Source organism: Mus pahari, chromosome 16, assembly GCF_900095145.1.
Source record: "Mus pahari chromosome 16, PAHARI_EIJ_v1.1, whole genome shotgun sequence".
Classification (NCBI taxonomy): domain Eukaryota; kingdom Metazoa; phylum Chordata; class Mammalia; order Rodentia; family Muridae; genus Mus; species Mus pahari.
In genome coordinates this window covers 17,544,350-17,564,225 of record NC_034605.1, presented here as the reverse complement: position 1 = coordinate 17,564,225, position 19,876 = coordinate 17,544,350, and the positions used below count along the sequence as shown (strand labels likewise).

General features: G+C 36.9%; 1 protein-coding gene across 3 annotated transcripts in view; it reads right to left on the bottom strand.

Moving 5' to 3' along the window:
• Positions 1-19,876, bottom strand: part of Lyst (lysosomal trafficking regulator) — a 176,466-nt gene that overhangs the window by 54,035 nt on the left and 102,555 nt on the right. For 2 of the 3 annotated variants that reach the window (XM_029547347.1, XM_029547346.1), the window contains exons 25-33: positions 17,792-17,961; positions 16,513-16,743; positions 14,891-15,057; positions 13,996-14,139; positions 12,562-12,717; positions 11,743-11,934; positions 9,061-9,239; positions 7,352-7,558; positions 684-860 (exon numbers count right to left, since the gene is read on the bottom strand). In XM_029547347.1, the coding sequence (XP_029403207.1) occupies positions 684-860; positions 7,352-7,558; positions 9,061-9,239; positions 11,743-11,934; positions 12,562-12,717; positions 13,996-14,139; positions 14,891-15,057; positions 16,513-16,743; positions 17,792-17,961 (1,623 nt within the window). The remainder of the gene's footprint in view (positions 1-683; positions 861-7,351; positions 7,559-9,060; positions 9,240-11,742; positions 11,935-12,561; positions 12,718-13,995; positions 14,140-14,890; positions 15,058-16,512; positions 16,744-17,791; positions 17,962-19,876) is intronic. The other variant, XM_021215502.2, reaches the window with a different exon arrangement.

Below are 19,876 nucleotides of genomic sequence, written 5' to 3'. Positions count from 1 at the left end.
GAACTAACTATGTAAGCCAGGGTGGCCATAAACTCCCAATCCTCCTGTTCCACCTTCCCTAGTACTGAGATTGCGTTATACACCACCATACCCAGGGCCTTCAGGTGAGCACTCTACAAGCTGATCTATATTCTGAGCTCCTAAACTTGTTATTTCTCATATAATATTGGCACTTAGTCTTACAAAGTAATTTTGAAACTAAGGTAGTAAGTTATTTTCAGAAGACCGGACTATTAAAATAAATAAGCCACTTAAGACAATATTATAATTTCCCTCTTATTTTGATACAGTTTGAATCATTAAAATCATAGCAAAATAATTAACTAGGTTCTCCAGCCTCATGAATATAGCTATCTGCTTATTTCACTTGCTTGTTAAAGAATCTTAAGGGCAGGTATGTTTCAATGTGCTTGTAACTACACAAATCTTTCCTTCATGGGGACAGAGCATTTGTAGCTCTTGCCAAGGACTGAGGTTCCCTTCCCAGCATCCCTCAATGACTCATAACCACCTTAACTTCAATTCCTCCTCCATATATATATATATGTCTATTTTTCCTTTCCTGATCAAAAACTCATGTAGCAAAAATAAATAATTGCAAGCTATTATCAACAGTACCTAACCCTGAAAACAATCTTTCGATCACTGTGCTAAGTGTACTCACCTCTGATTGGTAGACTCACCTCTTTGATAATCTTAATGAGCTCCGGTTTGGAAGGGGCACTGGGAGGGATGCACTTGTGGCCACATAACTTTAGAGCATTCATAAGAAGTTCTGCTGTGTCCATTTCTTCTTCATTTAACTCATCCTGATGATTATGTATCAACTCTGACAAATACAAAACCAGCTTGGCTCCATGCTTTAAAAATAAATAATAAAGTTTTAGTTATAAAGAATTTTTATTTCTTCCATTTAAATTATTTAATAATAAATTTAATTATATTTGTAGTTTTGATTTTAAAATATTTAATGATAATTTAAATATATTTCTAAAGTTAGTTGGTTAGGTCAGATTTATTACAACTGTAAAAGACATGATGATAGAATAGATGAAATTTAATAATGTGTTAGGTATTTGATATTACAGAATTATTTCTAATTAAATGATAGAAAAAAGTACTTTTAAAAGTAATGTAGAAAATGTCATGATTTCTACTAAAAAAAAAAAAAACACCAATGTGAGAAAGACACTGTAAAATACTGAATCTACATTTAATATGAGGATTATGTGATAGTTACTATATTATTCTAATTCTTTGTGTGTATTAGGAACCTTTCATAAAAGGCTGACATGAAGCAATCTAGTTACCCAGCTTCTGGGGAGAACAAGATAAGGAAAAATAGAAAATAAACAGGGGATAAAGGAAAAGACACAACCACAAGTTAGACGAGAAACTTGTCTTTTAACCTTAAAGTAAAAGTGCATTTGTATTCCCTTTCCTCTGAGTTTCACTCAGTAGAAGATGGTGAGATGTCAACACTGAGGCTCTCAGTTCCACATGAGTGTCGAAGGGAGGGCCAGTGTGGGCCAGGCTACAAGCAGGCCTAAAGCCAAAATTAGAGTTCCTAAGGTGATGACAGCTGTCTTTTGAAGTGCAAACTTAAATCAAATTTTGGTTCCTAGTTTTGTTGGGTGGGCCTTCACGTTCTGTCTATCACATCTGTTTGTCACATGTACATACATATTAGACAATAATTATGCCAACAAACTGCACACATGTCCTTTACTTTAGAAATCTTCATTGATACAAACATTACTGAATTTAGCTTTATGGTATTTTAAACCATGAATTGAATTAAATGTCAACAAATGGTTCTAGAAACGATTACATCTTAGATGATATTTAAACTAACATGCTGAATCATATGTTGCTAAAAGCCTCATATGAACATACGCAGTAGTGAAAGCAGCAAAGCTTATTTCAATGCAGCATTTTAAATTAGTCAGAAGACAGCTGCTACCTGACCAAAAAAAGGAAAAGCAACAGATGCTGCGAGAGTAAAAGCATTGAAAAGTTGGCAAATAAAAACGGTACATGACCGGAGTATTTTGCTACATATCTTTAAAGTAATGTTCGTTTTATAACATTAAAAATATTTCAGCTAGCCGGGTGTGGTGGCTCACGCCTTTAATCCCAGCACTTGGGAGGCAGAGGCAGGCTGATTTCTGAGTTCAAGGTCAGCCTGGTCTACAGAGTGAGTTCCAGGACAGCCAGGACTACACAGAGAAATCCTGTCTCGAAAAAAACAAAAACAAAAACAAAACAAAACAAAAAATTCAGCTTAGTATTCAGTGACATTCTAAATTATCTTTTAAAAAGAAACTACCTGGGGGAAAAAGTCAATAACAGTGGCTTATACCTCAGCATTTGCAGGCTGAGGCAGAAGGATTGCTACAGGTTTCTGGACAGTTGGGGTGCAAAATAATAATATGCAAAGAAATATCTGATCTTCTCAAACATTAAGTTGTGTCTAATATCTCATTTTAGTATCCTTTGATCAACACTTGATTGATGAGAAAAGGTGTTAGGATTCATGTGAAATGATCTTTTTTTCAGCCCACAAAAACTAGACATCTTGGGAGACAGAAAGATCACTTTAGCCAACAAGTTTAAGATCTGCCTGGACAACACAGTTTTCATCTCAAAAAACCAAAATGAAACAAACTCATTTAAGAAACTGAATCTAGGTACCCTGGAGCTGATCCTGTGCCACAGCACTCTATATCCAAATAAAGCTGGGAGAGAGCTGGTCTACCAGCCTGTGAGCACAGGTAAGAACACTACTTTTGCTCCAAGGGACCCACCCAGAGCCCTCAGGACACAGGAACCGAGGAGCAGCCTGAGACAGAATCCTTCCAGTTTCCATACGTGCCAGGAGTTGATCCTGTGCCACAGGGCTCCATACCCAAATACCTCCTAGAGAGAACTACTCTACCAGGAGTACTGACACACAGGCTTGCAGAAGGGACAAGCTACAGTCAGAGACAGCAAGACCAGCTAACACCAGAGATGGCAAAAGGCAAGGAAAAGAACACAAGCAACAGAAACCAAGGCTACTTGGCATCATCAGAACCTAGTTCTGGTTGAACTGGGGCAACCAGAACCGACCCCTGGTTCAACACAACAGAAAAGCAAGACTGATTTAAAAATCACATCTCATGATGGTGATAGAGGACTTTAAGAAGGACATAAATAACTCCCTTAAAGAAATACAGGAGAACACAGGTAAATAGAAGCCCTTAAAGAGAAAACACAAAAACCCCTTAAAGAATTACAGGAAAACATAACCAAACAGGTGAAGGAATTGAACAAAACCATCCAGGATCTAAAAATGGAACTAGAAACAATAAAGAAATCACAAAGGGAGAGAGCCCTAAAGATAGAAAACCTAGGAAAGAGATCAGGAGTCATAGATGCATCACCAACAGAATACAAGAGATAGAAGAAAGAATCTCAGGGGAAGAAGCTACCATAGAAAACATTGACATAACAGTCAAAGGAAATGCAAAATGCAAAAAGGTCCTAACCCAAAACATTCAGGAAATCCAAGACACAATGAGAAGATGAAACCTAAGGGTAATAGGTATAGAAGAGAGTGAAGATTCCCAACTTAAGGGCCAGGAAATATCTTCAACAAAATTATAGAAAAAAAAAAAAAAACTTCCCATACCTAAAGAAAAAATTGCCCATAAACATACAAGAAGCCTACAGAATTCCAAATAGACTGGACCAGAAAAGAAATTCCTCCCATCACATAACAGTCAAAACACCAAATGCACAAAAAGAATATTAATAGCAGTAAGGGAAAAAAGGTCAAGAAACATATAAAGGCAGATGTATAAGAATTACACCAGACTTTTTACCAGAAACTATGAAAGCTAGAAGATGCTGGGCAGATGTCATACAGACTCTAAGAGAACACAAATGCCAGCCCAGACTAATATACCCACCAAAACTCTCAATTACAATCAATGGAGAAAAGAAAATATTCTATGACAAAACCAAATTTACACAATATCTTTCCACAAATCCAGCCCTACAAAAGATAATAGATGGAAAACTCCAACACAAGGGGGGAAACTACACCCTAGAAAAAGCAAGNAAGTAACCTTCTTTCAACAAACACAAAAGAATATAGCCACACAAGCATGCTTCCAGCTCTAACAACAAAAATAACAGGAAGCAACAATCACTATTCCTTAATATCTCTGAACATTAATGGACTCAATTCCCCAATAAAAAGACATAGACTAAGAGACTAGATAGGTAAACAGAACTCAGCATTTTGCTACATACAGGAAACGCACCTCAGTGACAAAGGCAGACACTACCTCAGAGTAAAAGGTTGGAAAACAATTTTCCAAGCAAATGGTCCTAAGAAACAAGTTGGAGTAGCCATTCTAATATCGAATAAAATCTACTTTCAACCAAAAGTTATCAAAAAAGACAAGGAAGGACACTTCATACTCATCAAAGGAAAAGTCTACCAAGATAAACTCTCAATTCTGAACATCTATGCTCCAAATGCAAAGGCACCCATATTCATAAAAGAAACTTTACTAAAGCTCAAAGCACACATCACACCCCATACAATAATAGTAGGAGACTTCAACACCTCACTCTCAGCAATGGACAGCTCATGGAAGTACAAACTAAAGAGAGATACAGAGAAACTAACAGAAATTATGAGCCAAATGGATCTAACAGATATTTATAGAAACTTTCATCCCAAAGCAAAAGAAAATACCTTCTCCTCAGCACCTCATGGTACCTTCTCCCAAACTGACCATATAATAGATCACAAAACTGGCCTCAACAGACACAAGAAGAATGAAATAATCCCGTGCATCCTATCAGATCACCACAGACTAAGGCAAAAAAACAACAGAAAACCCACATACACATGGAAACTGAACAATATTCAATGATAACTTGGTCAAGGAAGAAAGAGAGAAAGAAATTAAAGACTTTTTAGAGTTTAACGAAAATGAAGCCACAACATACCCAAACTTATGGGATACACTGAAAGGAGTGTTAAGAGGAAAACTCATAGCTCTAAGTGCCTACAAAAAGAAACTGGAGAGAGCATACACTAGCAGCTTGACAGCATACCTGAAAGCTCTATAAAAGAAGCAAATTCACCCAAGAAGAGTAGAGGGCAAGAAATAATCAAGCTCAGGGCTGAAATCAACCAAGTGGAAACAAAAAGAACTATACAAAGAATCAACCAAACCAGGAGCATTCTTTGAGAAAACCAACAAGATAGATAAACCCTTAACCAGACTAACCAGAGGGCACAGAGACAGTACCACTCTGGAAATAAGTCTGACGGTTCGTCAGGAAAACTGGACATAGTACTTCCTGAGGACCCACCTATACCACTCCTGGGCATATACCCAGAAGATACTTAAACATGTAATAAGGACACATGCTCCACTATGTTCATAGCAACTTATAGCCCAGAAGCTGGAAACAACCCAGATGTCCTTCAATAGAGGAATGGATACAGAAAATATAGAACATTGACACAATGGAGTACAACTTAGCTATTGAAAACAACAACCTCACAAAATTCATAGGCAAACAGATGGATTTAGAAAATAAAATGTTGAGTGAGGTAACTCAGTCACAAAACACACATGATATGTACTCACTGATAAGTGGATAGTAGGCAAAGAGTGTAGAATAACCACAATACAACTCACAGACCACATGAAGCTCAAGAGAAAGGAAGACCAAAGAGTGGATGCTTCAGTCCTACTTAGAAGGAGGAACAATATAATCAAGGGAAGTATAGGGTGGGAGGGACTTGGGAGAAAGAGAGGTGGGGAGGGGAAAAAGGGGGGCAGAATCGGGTATGGGAGGAGATGGAGAAGATGTACAGAGGGTCAGGAAGTTGAACAGAGGTGTGTAGCAATGGGGGATGGGAAACTGGAAGTAGCAACCAGAAAGTCCCAAATGCCAGCGAAGCATGAGCCTCCCAGGACCCCACGGGGATGACATTAGCTGAAATATCCCACAAAGAGGAGGGAGAATCTGTCAAGACCATATCCAGAGGTTAGGCATGGCCCCTAAGTTGAGGCATGGGGCCAATTACCAATCTCCAAAATTTTAACCCAGAACTGCTTCTGTCTAAAGGAAATACAGAGACAAAGAGTGAAGCAGAGACTGAAGGAAAGGCCATCCAGAGACTGCCCCACCTGGGGATCCACCCCACATGCAGACACCAAACTCAGACACTATTGTGGATGCTGAGAAGTGTTTGCTGACAAGAGCCTGATAGAGCTGGCTCCTGAGGGGCTCTGACCAATACAGATACAGATGCTTGCAGCCAACCATCAGACTGAGCACAGGGACTCCAAAGGAGGAATTAGGAGAAGGACTGAAGGAGCTGAAGGGGCCTTATCTGGTATCAATGGGAGGGCAGGTCCTTGGTCTTGTGAAAGCTTGATGCTCCAGTGTAGAGGAATGGTAGGGTGGTGAAGCAGGAATGGGTAGGTGGGTGGGGGAACACCCTCATAGAAGCAGGGTAAGGGGAGATGGGATAGGGGACTTGCAGAGGGGAAACCAGAAAAGGGGATAACATTTAAAATACAAATAAAATATCCAATTAAAAATTACTAAGAAAAAAATTAAGGGAGGGTCAGAAGAAATACAGGGTGCACTAGTCAAGGGTAAGTGGTGACAAAGGAGAGGGCCTTGTTCAGAGTGAGTCTCAGAGGACTAAAAGAGGCTGCAAGGGGCAGCAACAAGAAACTATCATGAAAGGAAGAGAATTCATCACAAAGGAGCTGAATGGAGAAAAGCAGCTGTGAACTCTCCAACCCTAGGAAAAGACCAACAGAACAAAGCTTGTATGCAGCTTTGAAAAGGCATGAAGAACTTTCCTACAGAGGACATGCCGTCTGACAAAGAACAAAAAGAATGAAGGGCTCGCAACAACAAAAATGGACTCAGCTAGTTGTCTATATATTTATGCATACATATACACATATATGGAACAATAATAACCAAAGAAAAAGAGGCTGTGAAGTTGAGCAGGGAGGGACTGGAGGGAAAGAGCAATATAATTAGATTTTTAAAAGTGTATTAAAAAAGAAAATTCTTCACAATATGGCAACAAGCAATCATATAGACCTTTTAAGAACTCAAATATAAAATGTTTAATCTAAACCCTGAAAAATAGCTGGGAAATGACCATGAAGAAGTCAATTCAAGCCTAAAAGGCATTTGAAGGAAGGCCACAGGTTAAATTTGTTTGGTAAGAAAACTACACTCCTAACAGCATGAACACAGTTTAATTTCCATTTTTGTTTTGAACGGCTTTATCAAATGCTGGGATACTTACTTGTGGGGAGGGGCTAAGACAGTCACGAAGTATATCCTGGAGAGCTGGGTCATGAACTATCTCAAGTATCTGCTTCCTTTCTTGTACAGTGTGGGTTGGTGACAAAATATGCGCTAGCAATCTTCCAAGCTGGTCTCGAAGGGTTTCTTTACAAGACCCCAGGATTTTAGTCCACTGCTGCTTAGAAACGCTAGTTTTACTTGAACCCTAAGTCAAAACAGGAGTGAATTAGGATCAGACTTTTAAAAACTAAATATTAGTGGTAGTAGCAGAAGTATCTGCATTGTGTGTAGAGAGGGTGCTTGAGTGCCACAGCATGTGTGTGGAGGTCAAAGGACAACTTGAGGGGTTCATTCTCTTCTTCCATCTTTACACAGGATACAAGGATAAAAATCAGGTGGTTAACATTTGTGTGGTATTTCTACCTGCTGAGCAAGCTGGACATCTCAGTATCAGACTTCTTAAGCAATAATATACTAGCTTCACAGAAACTCACAGAAGACCATAGAACACAATTCATTCTAGATTCAATATTTAAAGTTAGATACTCATACATATCCATACAAATGAGAGTTTAAGAGACAGATGTGTGACAATATTCACAACTTTACAAAAAAAAGAGTACAGAAGGAGAAGCTAATGTCATGAGTCATTTTTCAAAAACTAAAGCCTTACATATTATCAACTAAAAATCAAATGAAATCAATCAGAGAATAATGTGAAATAAATCCACCTTGCTTTTACAATATAAAAGACAAGGAACTCATAATAAAAATGAGTCAGTACTACCATAGTTGAGTACTATAGTTATAAATGTAGCACTAAATAGAAATTGATCATCAATTTTCCCTAGTTGTTGTTTTAACTGTAGCTCTACCAATAGCCTCATCTTGACCAAATAACCTGAATTTAATACTGGAATCAGTATATGTCAGAGCTCAAACACAATTTTAGAATGGCTTTCTAATTATTCCCACTCTTAAGTAAGATCTCTGCATGAGTGATTTTAGTCTAAGTCTAACTACAGTTTACTTAATGATCAGAGATGGACACTAAAATCTAGTTTAGATTCAGAGACTGACAGTGGTGACTCATGGTATTCTAGAATTAGATTGACCTTTAGTACTTCTGACAGAATGACTTGATCAATTTGTTCCCCATAATCAAGTATGAATAACCCAAAGGAACTCAAGTGAAATGATAGGAAGTGCAGCCAGACACCATCAATATACTCCATATCATTTTGAAGGCACTGGATATGCTTATTACAAGATCTAAACTTTTCAATATTTCAGAAATGTAGTTATAAGTAAAGCTCTTTAAAAACAGGCTATTCATTTACAAACACAGCAATCATCACAATCCCACTCGTCTCTAACACTACATGAGGTTCTTCATTTTGTAACAGGTTAGCCAAGCAAAATATATCACTTTATTATTAAAAGCCCCTTAGGCATAATGGCACACACCTGCAATGTCAACTAGCATGAGACTGAGAAATGAGAAATATGAGTTCAAAGTCAACCTAGGCTACATAGTGAGTCCTTACTTCAAAACAAAACAATGACCTTACCCCAACAGAAAAACTAATTCAAAAATTTTCAGCTACAAATCACAAAGAAATATAAATTTAGAAACCCAGAGTTTACATATATAGAGCTCTACTCCTTTTGTGTAAATGGACATTTTCAAGTCATAAATTTACTTACAATACACATTTTGAAACCGTCCAACAGATATGTGAACATTTCTTTTTGAAATGGATTGCATACAGAAGGTTGCTCTTGATGCATGTCTTCTTCAGAAATTTCAGTCTGGGAAACTGAGGTCTTGCTTTGGGATGTATTTTCTGGAGTTCTCAAAATGTCAATAATATCTGAATTCAACTCTTTGAATTAAAAAAGAATTTAATAAAAATTAGTAACTCATTGATAGGTATCTATGGTAATGATGCTGGTGAAAATACTCAAGAGGTAGGATAAGTAACACTGAGGATATTTGACATAGCCATGGGAACTTATTTTATAATTAGCTAAAATGACATATAATTGTGTGTGTGTGTGTGTGTGTGTGTGTATATATATATATATATATATATATATATATATATATATATATATATTTAATGAAATTATTCTACTTATAATCCCTAAGAGTTTTTTAAAGTTTTGTTTGTGTGAGATGGGGTCCTCAAACTCACAGGGATATGCCTCTCGAGTGCTGGGGATATAAACACATACCATACCTGACCAGAGGATTTTTTTTAAATCAATTAAAATATAATTATATCATTTCCTTCCTCTCTTTCCTATCTCTAGCACTTTCCATGTGTCCCTTTGCTGCTCCCTCTCAGATTTATGCCCATCTTTTTCTTTAATTATGTGTGTGAGTTAATACATAAATGCAACTTGCTGGATCTGTTTAGTGTTGCTTGAGTGTGTATGTTCTCTGACTTGGTATCAGATAACCATTTAAAAAGTTCATGTCTGAAGAAGGCTAATTCTTCCTCCTTCAACAGTTGTTAATTGCCTGCAACCCAGTGGTGGGACTCTAATTTTTCCCATATACTTTGGCATGAAAACTGGTATCATTGTTCCTTGAATAGTTTTTAGAATTCAAATATGTGCTTTAACTTTTTCAGCTTTATTGAGGTCTAACTCTAAGAAATGATATATATAAAGTATACAACTTGATTGTTTGATATACATATACACAGTCAAATGTTAAAGTTAGGAAACATTCATAAATCCTGATATAGTTGTGCTTGTGGTGTGTAAGATCTTGTGTGCATTTGTGTACATGTGTGTATGTGTGCATGCCTATGTATGTATATGTGACCATTATATATGTGTGTGTGTGTGTATGTATGTATATACATATGTATATATATATTGTGTGTGTATATTTGTATATAGTGTATATGTATGTTTGAATATTAGCTATAGAATTGTTTTTTCCTTTGTATACAAGCTTGCTTTGTACACAAGTCTGGCCTCAAACATGTGACCCTATTGCCCTAGCCTTCCCAAGTATGCACCCCTGGATGCAGCCATAGTGCTTTTGTTGCTGGGGTTAATTTTTGTAGGTCTCTTAATGATTCCTCTAGGTATTAGCTTAACACTGGCTTCATAGGATGGCACATTAAAATAACAGTGAGATACATTTAGCAGAATGGTGAAAACACAAAATGCAGACAACTCCAGAGACTGGAAAAAATGCAGTAAAATCCGAACTACTCATATACCATGGATGTGAGGGCATATAAAACTGTACAGCCACTCAAAAAAGGTTAAAACTGCCATATAGCCCAGGAAATGAGCCTTGAGTGTTTATCGCAGATAATAAAGGCTTATATTCACAAAAAACCTGTACTTGAAGGTTGCTAGGAAGTTTGTAATAACTCTAAAACCAGCTTACATGCACTTCGTCAGATAAATGGTTAAATAGACTCTGGTATATCCATATCATGGCACTACTGTCCCATAAAACAAACAAAACCCCAACTGAATAGATTGCTGATACATTCAAACTAAGCAGGACAACTCTCCAGAGAATTACGTTGAATAAAAATAGCAACAGATTTATTATCATATTTCTATAAGACACTTTTTACCCCAAGACAGGGTCTCACTATGTATTTCTGACTAACCCAGAATTCACTATGTAGACTAGGCTGGTCGCAAACTCACAGAGGTTTGCCCCTGCCCCTGCCCCTGCCCCTGCCCCTGCCCCTGCCCCTGCCTCCCCAGTGCCGAGATTAAAGGCCTGCACCACTACATCTAGCTATTTTTTTAATGCTGTGTTGCTAGGTTAGTCAGAAATTCTTAGGCTCAGACAGCCCTCCTACCTCTGCCTCTGAGTGCCTGGATCACAGGCAAGAATCACTTGTTTCTGGCTGTCTTGTAAAACATTTTAGAAATGGCAGAAATACAGAAATGGAGGGTAAGTTGGAGGTAGGTAAGGACTGAGGAGGGAGAAAGTGGGTTTGTTCATAAAAAGGCAACAAGGCAATTCATTATGGGAATGAAACTGTCCTCTTTGACCATATTCATGTCTCCTTCCTGAAAGTGACACTGTATTACAATCTTGCAAGATTCCATGGGAAAACCTAGATACCAAGTTGCTGGATATCTGTATTATTTCTAGTAACTGCTTATGAATCTATTACTTTGTCAAAAGCAAGGTTGAAAATATTGTTTTGAAATCAATGGCCAACCCAGACTAGCACTTAACACATTAAGAAGTAGAATACTAGTCTCAAACCTAAAGCTCCTTTAATCTGTGGTCATTAAGAAGAGAAAACTCAATGCTGTCTTTAAAAAAGGAAACCTAAACACTTTCATATGATATATTTCCCCTGTGATTCAGCACTGAAGGGAGGAGTGGGGTACCTTGGTAAATGATCCTGTTCACAGCTAAGATGGTGAGCCTCTGCAGCCTCTGAGCGAGCTCTGCCTCCGAGGCCTGGCTGGGGTGCTCTTGGCTCATCCTCCTCTGCATCATAGAGTGTAGCTCATCACTGGCCACCGAGCGCATCTTCATCAGGAGAGACTCTGTCTGAGCCAGAGGGAATTTTCGAGAACCTTCAAGTACATAAATTACCCAATGCCATAGTTAATAATGAGCAATGGACTTAGTTACACTGAAACTTTTTGCTTATTGGTTATAAAAAGAAAAACTTTTTATTACAAAATTAATTTATATTAAGGAAAAGAGTACGAGAAATTAGTATTTTTTTTCTTTCTCCAAAGAAGTGTAACAGTACTTCTGGATTCAAAGTCTAAAGTAACAGCAAAAAACTAGTAACAGGAGGATACTCATCATCTGTCCAAGTCTTAGTCTTCTGAAAAATCCACAGTATCAGATGGGTACTAGTGGCTTTAATATCCGATAGACTATTTTCACTGTTTCACTTCCTTGTTTTCCAAGATCATCAACAGTTTTAAAGAACAAGATATTTAGTAAAAGAAGATGATAAATAATAATGGTACTATGTCTGGGTAATTACCATTGAATCTTACAGGTTGGAAAATCATACATAGTGACAAATAAGAAATCAGTCAGTGAGAATGCAGAGATCACACAGTAGATACAAGTCCAGTTATTTGCCAGCACACTGATTAGGGGTGGACACATCATTTGGAAAGCATTTCCTGAGAAACAGCTCCCCAGATTGAGTGAGGCCGAGTGCTGTTCCTGCGCTACTGCACCTGCTCTGGGGGGTACTGCACATGTGGTGCATCCAGAAGAGAGCTGGGGAGAGTCTTGATCTAATGAACTGAAGAAGGGCATCGGGAGTTGACCATAGGAACCAAAGTGACGTCTTGGTGGATAAGGAGTAACAGAGCCCTTCACTGGAATTGAACCTTTGTTTTGAATTATAAAAACAAACATCAATTTCCATAAATGACATTTTAAAAATTATTTGCATCTGACTAAATTAGATTAATTTAGACTAAAATAGATTGTTCACTACTACGTATTTTAGATACAATGCCTATCTTATTCATCAAAAAATAGAATCGTTCTTGTTGGTATTGTTTCTATTGGTTAAATACAAAGTTCATTCGTGTGCTAATTATACCACTCTATCATCTACCCGTATGAATGATACTTGCATGAATATGTCCCTCTACCTCTTCTCTCTGTGGAAAACGTATCAGCACTTATTACTTGATGAGACATACAAATCTGCAGTAAACTCCAATACCATGTGCATTCTGCCTGTCTACAAGCTACCACAGTCTACCTTGATTGCTGCCACAGCCCCCACCCGGGTTCTGCACTGTGCTTTCTTTTTTTGTTTGTTTGGTTTTTCAAGACAGGGTTTTTCTGTATAGCCCTGGCTGTCCTGGAACTCACTTTGTAGACCAGGCTGGCCTTAAACTCAGAAATCCGCCTGCCTCTGCCTCCCGAGTGCTGGGATTAAAGGCGTGCGCCACCATGCCCAGCTGCACTTTGCTTTCTTCAAGTCCATATAGCCCAGAGAAGTCAAGTCCTCTCTATACAATGGACATCTATCTGATCATATCATGCATCTCCTGAAAACCTTGATGGCTTCCAATAGGATAAAACATGGATGTGGTCTATGTAGCCTCTTCTGGTACAATAGTTTCTGCTGAGAGAAAAACTTCCTCAGATTTTATAATTTGATTATTTATTTATTTATTTATTTCTTCTTCTTCTTTTTTTTTTTTTTTAAATTGGATATTTTCTTTATTTATATTTCAAATGTTATCCCCTTTCCCAGTGTCCCTCCCTCCCGGAAACCCCCTATCACATCCTCCCTCCTTCAGCTTCTATAAGGATGATCCTCTAACCACCCACCCACTCCCACCTCCCCACCCATGATTCCCCTACACTGGGGCATCTATTGAGCCTTCATAAGACCAAGGAAGGACCTCATGTTTAATTCCTTGGTTCCTGGAGACAAGAGACTTGATATGATAGACCCGGCTGGCCTCAAACTTGCCTTTGTTTCCCCACTGCTGAGATTAAAGGCACATGCCTCTATGCTCAGCAAGAAAAATATTTTTAATGTAAATGGCATCAGAATACAGGGAAGTATAGTTATCTTCAATTTATAATTATTAAATTATTATTATAATTATTTATAATTATTAAAGTGTCACTTTGGTACTCACCAGCAATGCTTCTCCGCTTCTGAGGCACTGGATGGTGGTGGGCAGAAGGTGACTGCAGTGGACTTTCAGAGTCATGATTGGCTGTGCTCTTTATAAATTCCAAAGCAGCCTGGAGAACTCTAAGCTGCAGGGCCAAAGCCATATCTAAACCCAAAAGAGACTAGAATGTTTTCAAGCTATCATAATTGTTTATAGATTTATTTAATATATTACCTAACATCTAAGACATATAACCTAATATTCAAACTACAATATTCAATATCTGAACGAAAAGGCCTTAGACACAAGTTAAAATTGTTTCATCAACATGAGTTCTTGATGTTAGTATTTCTAAGCTACATTTTAAAATAATGTTAAAATAAATTCCCATATGGCCACTACAAACTTTTTGATATTTTTGAGACATGTTTTCTATAGCCCAGGTTAGCCTGCTACGTAGCTGAATATGACCGTGAAATTCTGACCATTCTGCCTCCACCTCTTGAATATGTATCACCATATCTAGCTGCCACTATAAAAATTTGAATAGAAAAAATGATAAATCCTAAACTTATTTCACTTTAAATGACTATTTCCAAAACCAATAATTTTGTATAAAGCAAAAGCTTCAATAATCCACATGCTTTCAGGTTTCAGTCACTCTAGTATTTTCCATTAAAGAAAATTAAAGATCATTATTCTTCAACATATGTCTTTGCATTCTACTTGGTAAAAAAAAAAATTACTAGTTTCTGCCAGTGATGTATTGCCAGCTACTGATTACATCAAACCATCAATCACTCTATTTTCAACAATTTAAAGGTTGCTTTAAATACCAATTAATACCAACACATAATTAAGTTTAAACCTTCAGTAAAACAGTTAGGAGAAAAATTCCATTAAAATCCATTCTTACTTTGTGTCCTCTTGTTTTTGCTATTATGAAGATATCCAAGAAGTACAATAAGGTCTTCAATCACTCTAAAATACTGTGAGCCTGAGGAACTGCAGGCGTGAATTGTAACAGCTATGAAAAGTTGTTGTATATCACATGCGAGCAATTTGTATTCGTTCAAAGGAATGCTAAAGTGAGTCCAAAAGAAAACAGAAGATACTATAAGCAAAACAGCTGAAAAATTAAGACAAAGAACTGGTTAAACTCTATGCTCCCAGCATGCACTGATTTAAGAACTGTTTATATTTACTGTATACAGCAAGCAATATACCCTGTCCCCTAGGAATGTAAATAAGGCATGTTGATTTCTGTTGAAAATACAGTCTTGTAGAGAAAAATACAGGTTAAGATAGCAACATAAACAACAGAGATTAACACAAGATACATAGAGAACACTCAAACAGGTTCCTGGTCTACATGAAGGGTAAAGGATAGGGTGTAGCAACAATACTAAGGGATAGTGAATTTGAAAGAATCCATTAACTGCTCTGCAGCTCAGCTATATAAATGAAAGTTATTTTAGGAATTATAAGCTTGAACTTATATTGAAGTTAAATTAAGGATAAACTTGAATATATATTAATCTATTCAGGTTATGATATCAGGCCCAAATATTCCTATATTTAGTTTTTTCAAATAAATAAGGGTTAGAAATATAACTTTCATAGGGTCAATTAATACAGTACCACACAGGGTCAATCAGTATAACTTATTTTTAGGAAAAACTTCTTTCAGAACAAACCTATAGGTACCTTCCCAGTTTTACTAATTTTATGCACTGCACTGCAATCAAGTATAAATGTCCTGAGGAAACATAATACCTCATGTTTCTAGTTTTCATAAGCATAAGCACATGAACCCTACAAACAATATGTGTCCAATTAAAGCTGAACTTAGCGGGTATAAGGAGTCTATCTTTGTCCCAGATAATCACTGATATGCTGTGAATGCTACAAAAATATAGACAGCATTCAGTGCTTTGGCATACAACAAGATGGTGCATCTTAAGATGCTAGTAAAAAATGGTAAACTATACATCAGATGTGAAGACACCAAAAATACAAAATCTAATTGTTTTTCAAAGCTCTTAACTCAAGTGGCAGGTACCCCTTTGCCAGTGTACTTTTGACTACTAGAGATTAGTCTGTATTAGCAGTGCTACTACATTCTCTATTGCTATAAACTGCTCACGGAGGAAGTGATACACCAGCAAGTGGGTTCACTAAGATGCTACAGAGTCCTCTGCTGTTTTTAAGCTCCTTATAGATCAGTGAGTAGCCCTATCTAATCTCTCCCTGGTGGGGGTTTAACTACAGAGACAACTGTGGAAGCTTGATAAACATCAGAGAGAAGTCTTATTGTCTTCAATTCTCCGTACCCCAAAACGGGTCATATAAGCATCCTATTCTTAACCAAACATTATTCAAAGTGATGAAAAACATGCCATCTCTAAGTTAATTTAGTTCTGTGGGAAAGAAATTCTTTGAAAGCATTACAAAAAAACCCAACTCTTTAAGCTATTAACTATTTTCCCTTCTAATAATCTTATCAGATGTAATTTTAATTAATAGTTTAAAACTTACTTCTTTTCTAATCCATTCAGGGCTGCTACTGTATTACATAACACATAGAGTAGACCATTGTCCAATAGCATGTCTGCTACCTTGGAACAAGAGTTTAAAACTTGCAGAAGGAGTAAAAGAGCATTGTGCAAGAGTATATTGTCATAGAGAGAGGTCTCTATTAGTCCGAGAATTGGAATGACAGACCACTTCTGGAACAGGTCCATGTGTTTCACTTCCTCCAGATCAAATCTATAATAAATAAGACACAGTGAAAAGCGTGTTAGGAGTAGTTAATCACAAACTGGGAATAAATTCTTGACACCTCAAGCTGTTTTTAAAATCTGATACTGAAATTATCAAAAAACAGTGTTGAGGAACAAGAATTCTTAATTAAAAAAGATTACAGTTTACAATAAGACAAAATCTAAGATAAATGCATAAACACTCAGGTGACATACATATACAATTTCATAACTTCAGTGGACTCCTTTGAATTCATTCCATTGGCAATCTTGTGTCCAAAAAAAAAAATGCCTGCTGTGTGGGACTATAACAAGTGTAAAGGAAAATAATTAGTTTACAAACTATCTTAGTAACAGTAAAAGTAGCGACCAAAATGAACAAACCTCTCCCTCCTGACCTAAAACTACTTGCCTCCATGGTGTAGCAGTTTAAGTATTTTGTGGATACACACACACATAAGGTCCTGGATTTGACTGATCACCAGCAATACACACACATACATAAAATGACCTCAGTAAATAATTTAAGTCCATCAAGGTCTGAATTGGTCTACCACACCAAAGATGTATATATTTTTCTCTATCAAACAGAAAAAAAATTGTGCCAAACTGTTAGTTTCAGTGAATTTTTTCTTTTATCTTTGTGCATATTGTTAATCCTTAAGAATTATTACAAAGCCAAAGCTAAGTAATCAGCAGCACATTCAGGAATCCCAAGAGAAGGCTCTGAGGGACTGAGGATGTTTCGTATGGGTCACAAATACCATGTCACTGAGATTACAGGGGTCACCTTTCTTTCAGGTAGCTTTCTCATGTTAGTACTACATGTCAAATCTTTTCTGTCACTTTCATTTTCTACTGCAGTTATTAGTTTCCAGTTTCTAAGTAGTGAATAAAGTACAAAGGAAGAAGTAATAAGAGAAGGAATAACATATGTATAATAACAAATCAATTCTCTGGGAAATGATTTATAGCAGACCTTTTCTGAGACCCAAAATAATCACTAAATTTTATACTTAACACAAAGGATCTGAATTATGGTGTAGAGAACTCACTCTTCATCCAGGCCAATCGGTCGACCAAAGAACATTTCAACAAAGCACTCTAACAACTCTTGAGTTCCCCTATGAAGATACAACTGGTTGGCTAATAAGGAAAAGCCACGGTTCTTCAGAAACTTGTCCTTTTGCTCTTTCGATGCTCTATTAATGTATGCATGTAACAGCTAAAGAAAAAAATTTAGATGTTAACATTTAATATATACAATTCAAACTGTATATAATTCTTATATTTGTAAGCTATTACCTATTATTCCCATACACAGACACATACAGAGAAAGCTAAAAACCATGTCACCTGCATAGAGAAATTAACTGGCAACTGTCATGCTATTGGTGATTCTTGGGGACTTCTCGCAGATTCATTTCTTGAGGGTGTACTGAAGCTGAGCAAAGGACTTTGTAGACTGGCAGCCATGATTGAGAGCAAATAAAATGTTATGTCTAATTCAAAGGGAAAGAAACCAGAACACTGTTTTTTTCCTTTAGATCTGTGTGTATGCACACACACACACACACACACACACACACACACACACACACACACTAGATATCTTGAGAGACCTTCCTGAAAGATCCTGAGCACAAGTCAAATTTCCAACATTTTTAAACTTCTTTCATTTTCCTCCTTTTAAAAAATAGAAATCCCAGAAACTATATATATAAATTTTTTACATTTATTTATCTATTTTGTGTGGGGGAGTAGGAAGGCTGTCACAGAAAACAAGTGGAAGTCAGAGGACAACACACATGAGTCTGTTTACTCAGACTGCAGGTCCCAGGGATCAAACTCATGTTGTTGGGTTTGACAGTAAATGTCTTTTACCCACTAAGCCACCTTGCTAGCCCTTATTTTCTAACTTATTAAATGCAACATATAAAACTTAACTAATGTTTTTTCTAAACCTACTTTTCCCACATTTTAAAAATTTAGATTGACCATAGAACCGTCCCTCTAGATTTCAAGGCAAAACACCCTTTTTTTTTCTATTACTCCATATATAAATATGACTCCTTCAAAAGTCTCAAACCTGTGTTCTCTGGTTTGCATAAGTCCAGTTCATGATCCCCTGAGTTTGCTGCTGTACTGCCAGGTTAGCAATTGTCACAGCTGTTTCTTCTCTGAAGGACTGTGCTGTTCTGCAGTAAACCTTGCTCTTCTCCCTCCTTTTCAGTCAGTTCTCACAGTCGAGACAGAGGAGTCTCCCCAAACACACATCTATTTACCACCTTCCTTAAAGACCTAACTAAGTTTACAACAAACCATTGCTTCTTCCCTTTCTCCTATATGACGCTCCCATCCTCCTTCATCAGCACTGCCATTACTCACGGCACACTTTTCAATACAGGATTCCTGACTTAGCAGGGTTAATGACTTTCTTCTAGTACAAACAAGTGCACTGAATATAGGGTCTTATATTATTCTCCCTTTATAGTCTCCATAGCATCATTTTATTTTTTTATTAGATATTTTCTTTATTTACATTTCAAATGCTATCCCCTTCCCTAGTTTCCTCTCTGAAAATCCCCTATGCCCTCCCCATTCCCCTGCTCCCCAACCCACCTATAAGAAACTAAACAATGCCTACTTTCAGGCAAACTAAAGAAAGTAAGAATCTTTAAAAGAGCATTTCAATATTTGTTTGTTTTCTAAAGGAAGCTATTCATATTGAACATTCATTTATTTGTCAGTACACTTAGTATGTACAACATATGGACAAATGTAAATAGTTGTAGTTTACATTTGGAGATTAAAAAACAAGTATACAAATAAATTCAAAAGATAAGGGTAACAATATATGAATACATACATATATGAGTAAATAAAGAGTATGCCTAGAGGTAAGTAATCTGACATGGTAATCAGGGAAGGACTGTTTTAAAAGGAGATAACTGAGCTGAGTTCAAAAAACTGATACGACACTTCAGGAAAGTATTCCAATAAACTACATGATTCTTATAATTCTTGTAAAATACACTTTATGGTAAATTGGTATAAATCAAGATATGAGAAAGACTTGAGATTAAATTGCATGCTACACACAAAATGCCAGTATGAAATAGCAAAACTATAGAGTGCTA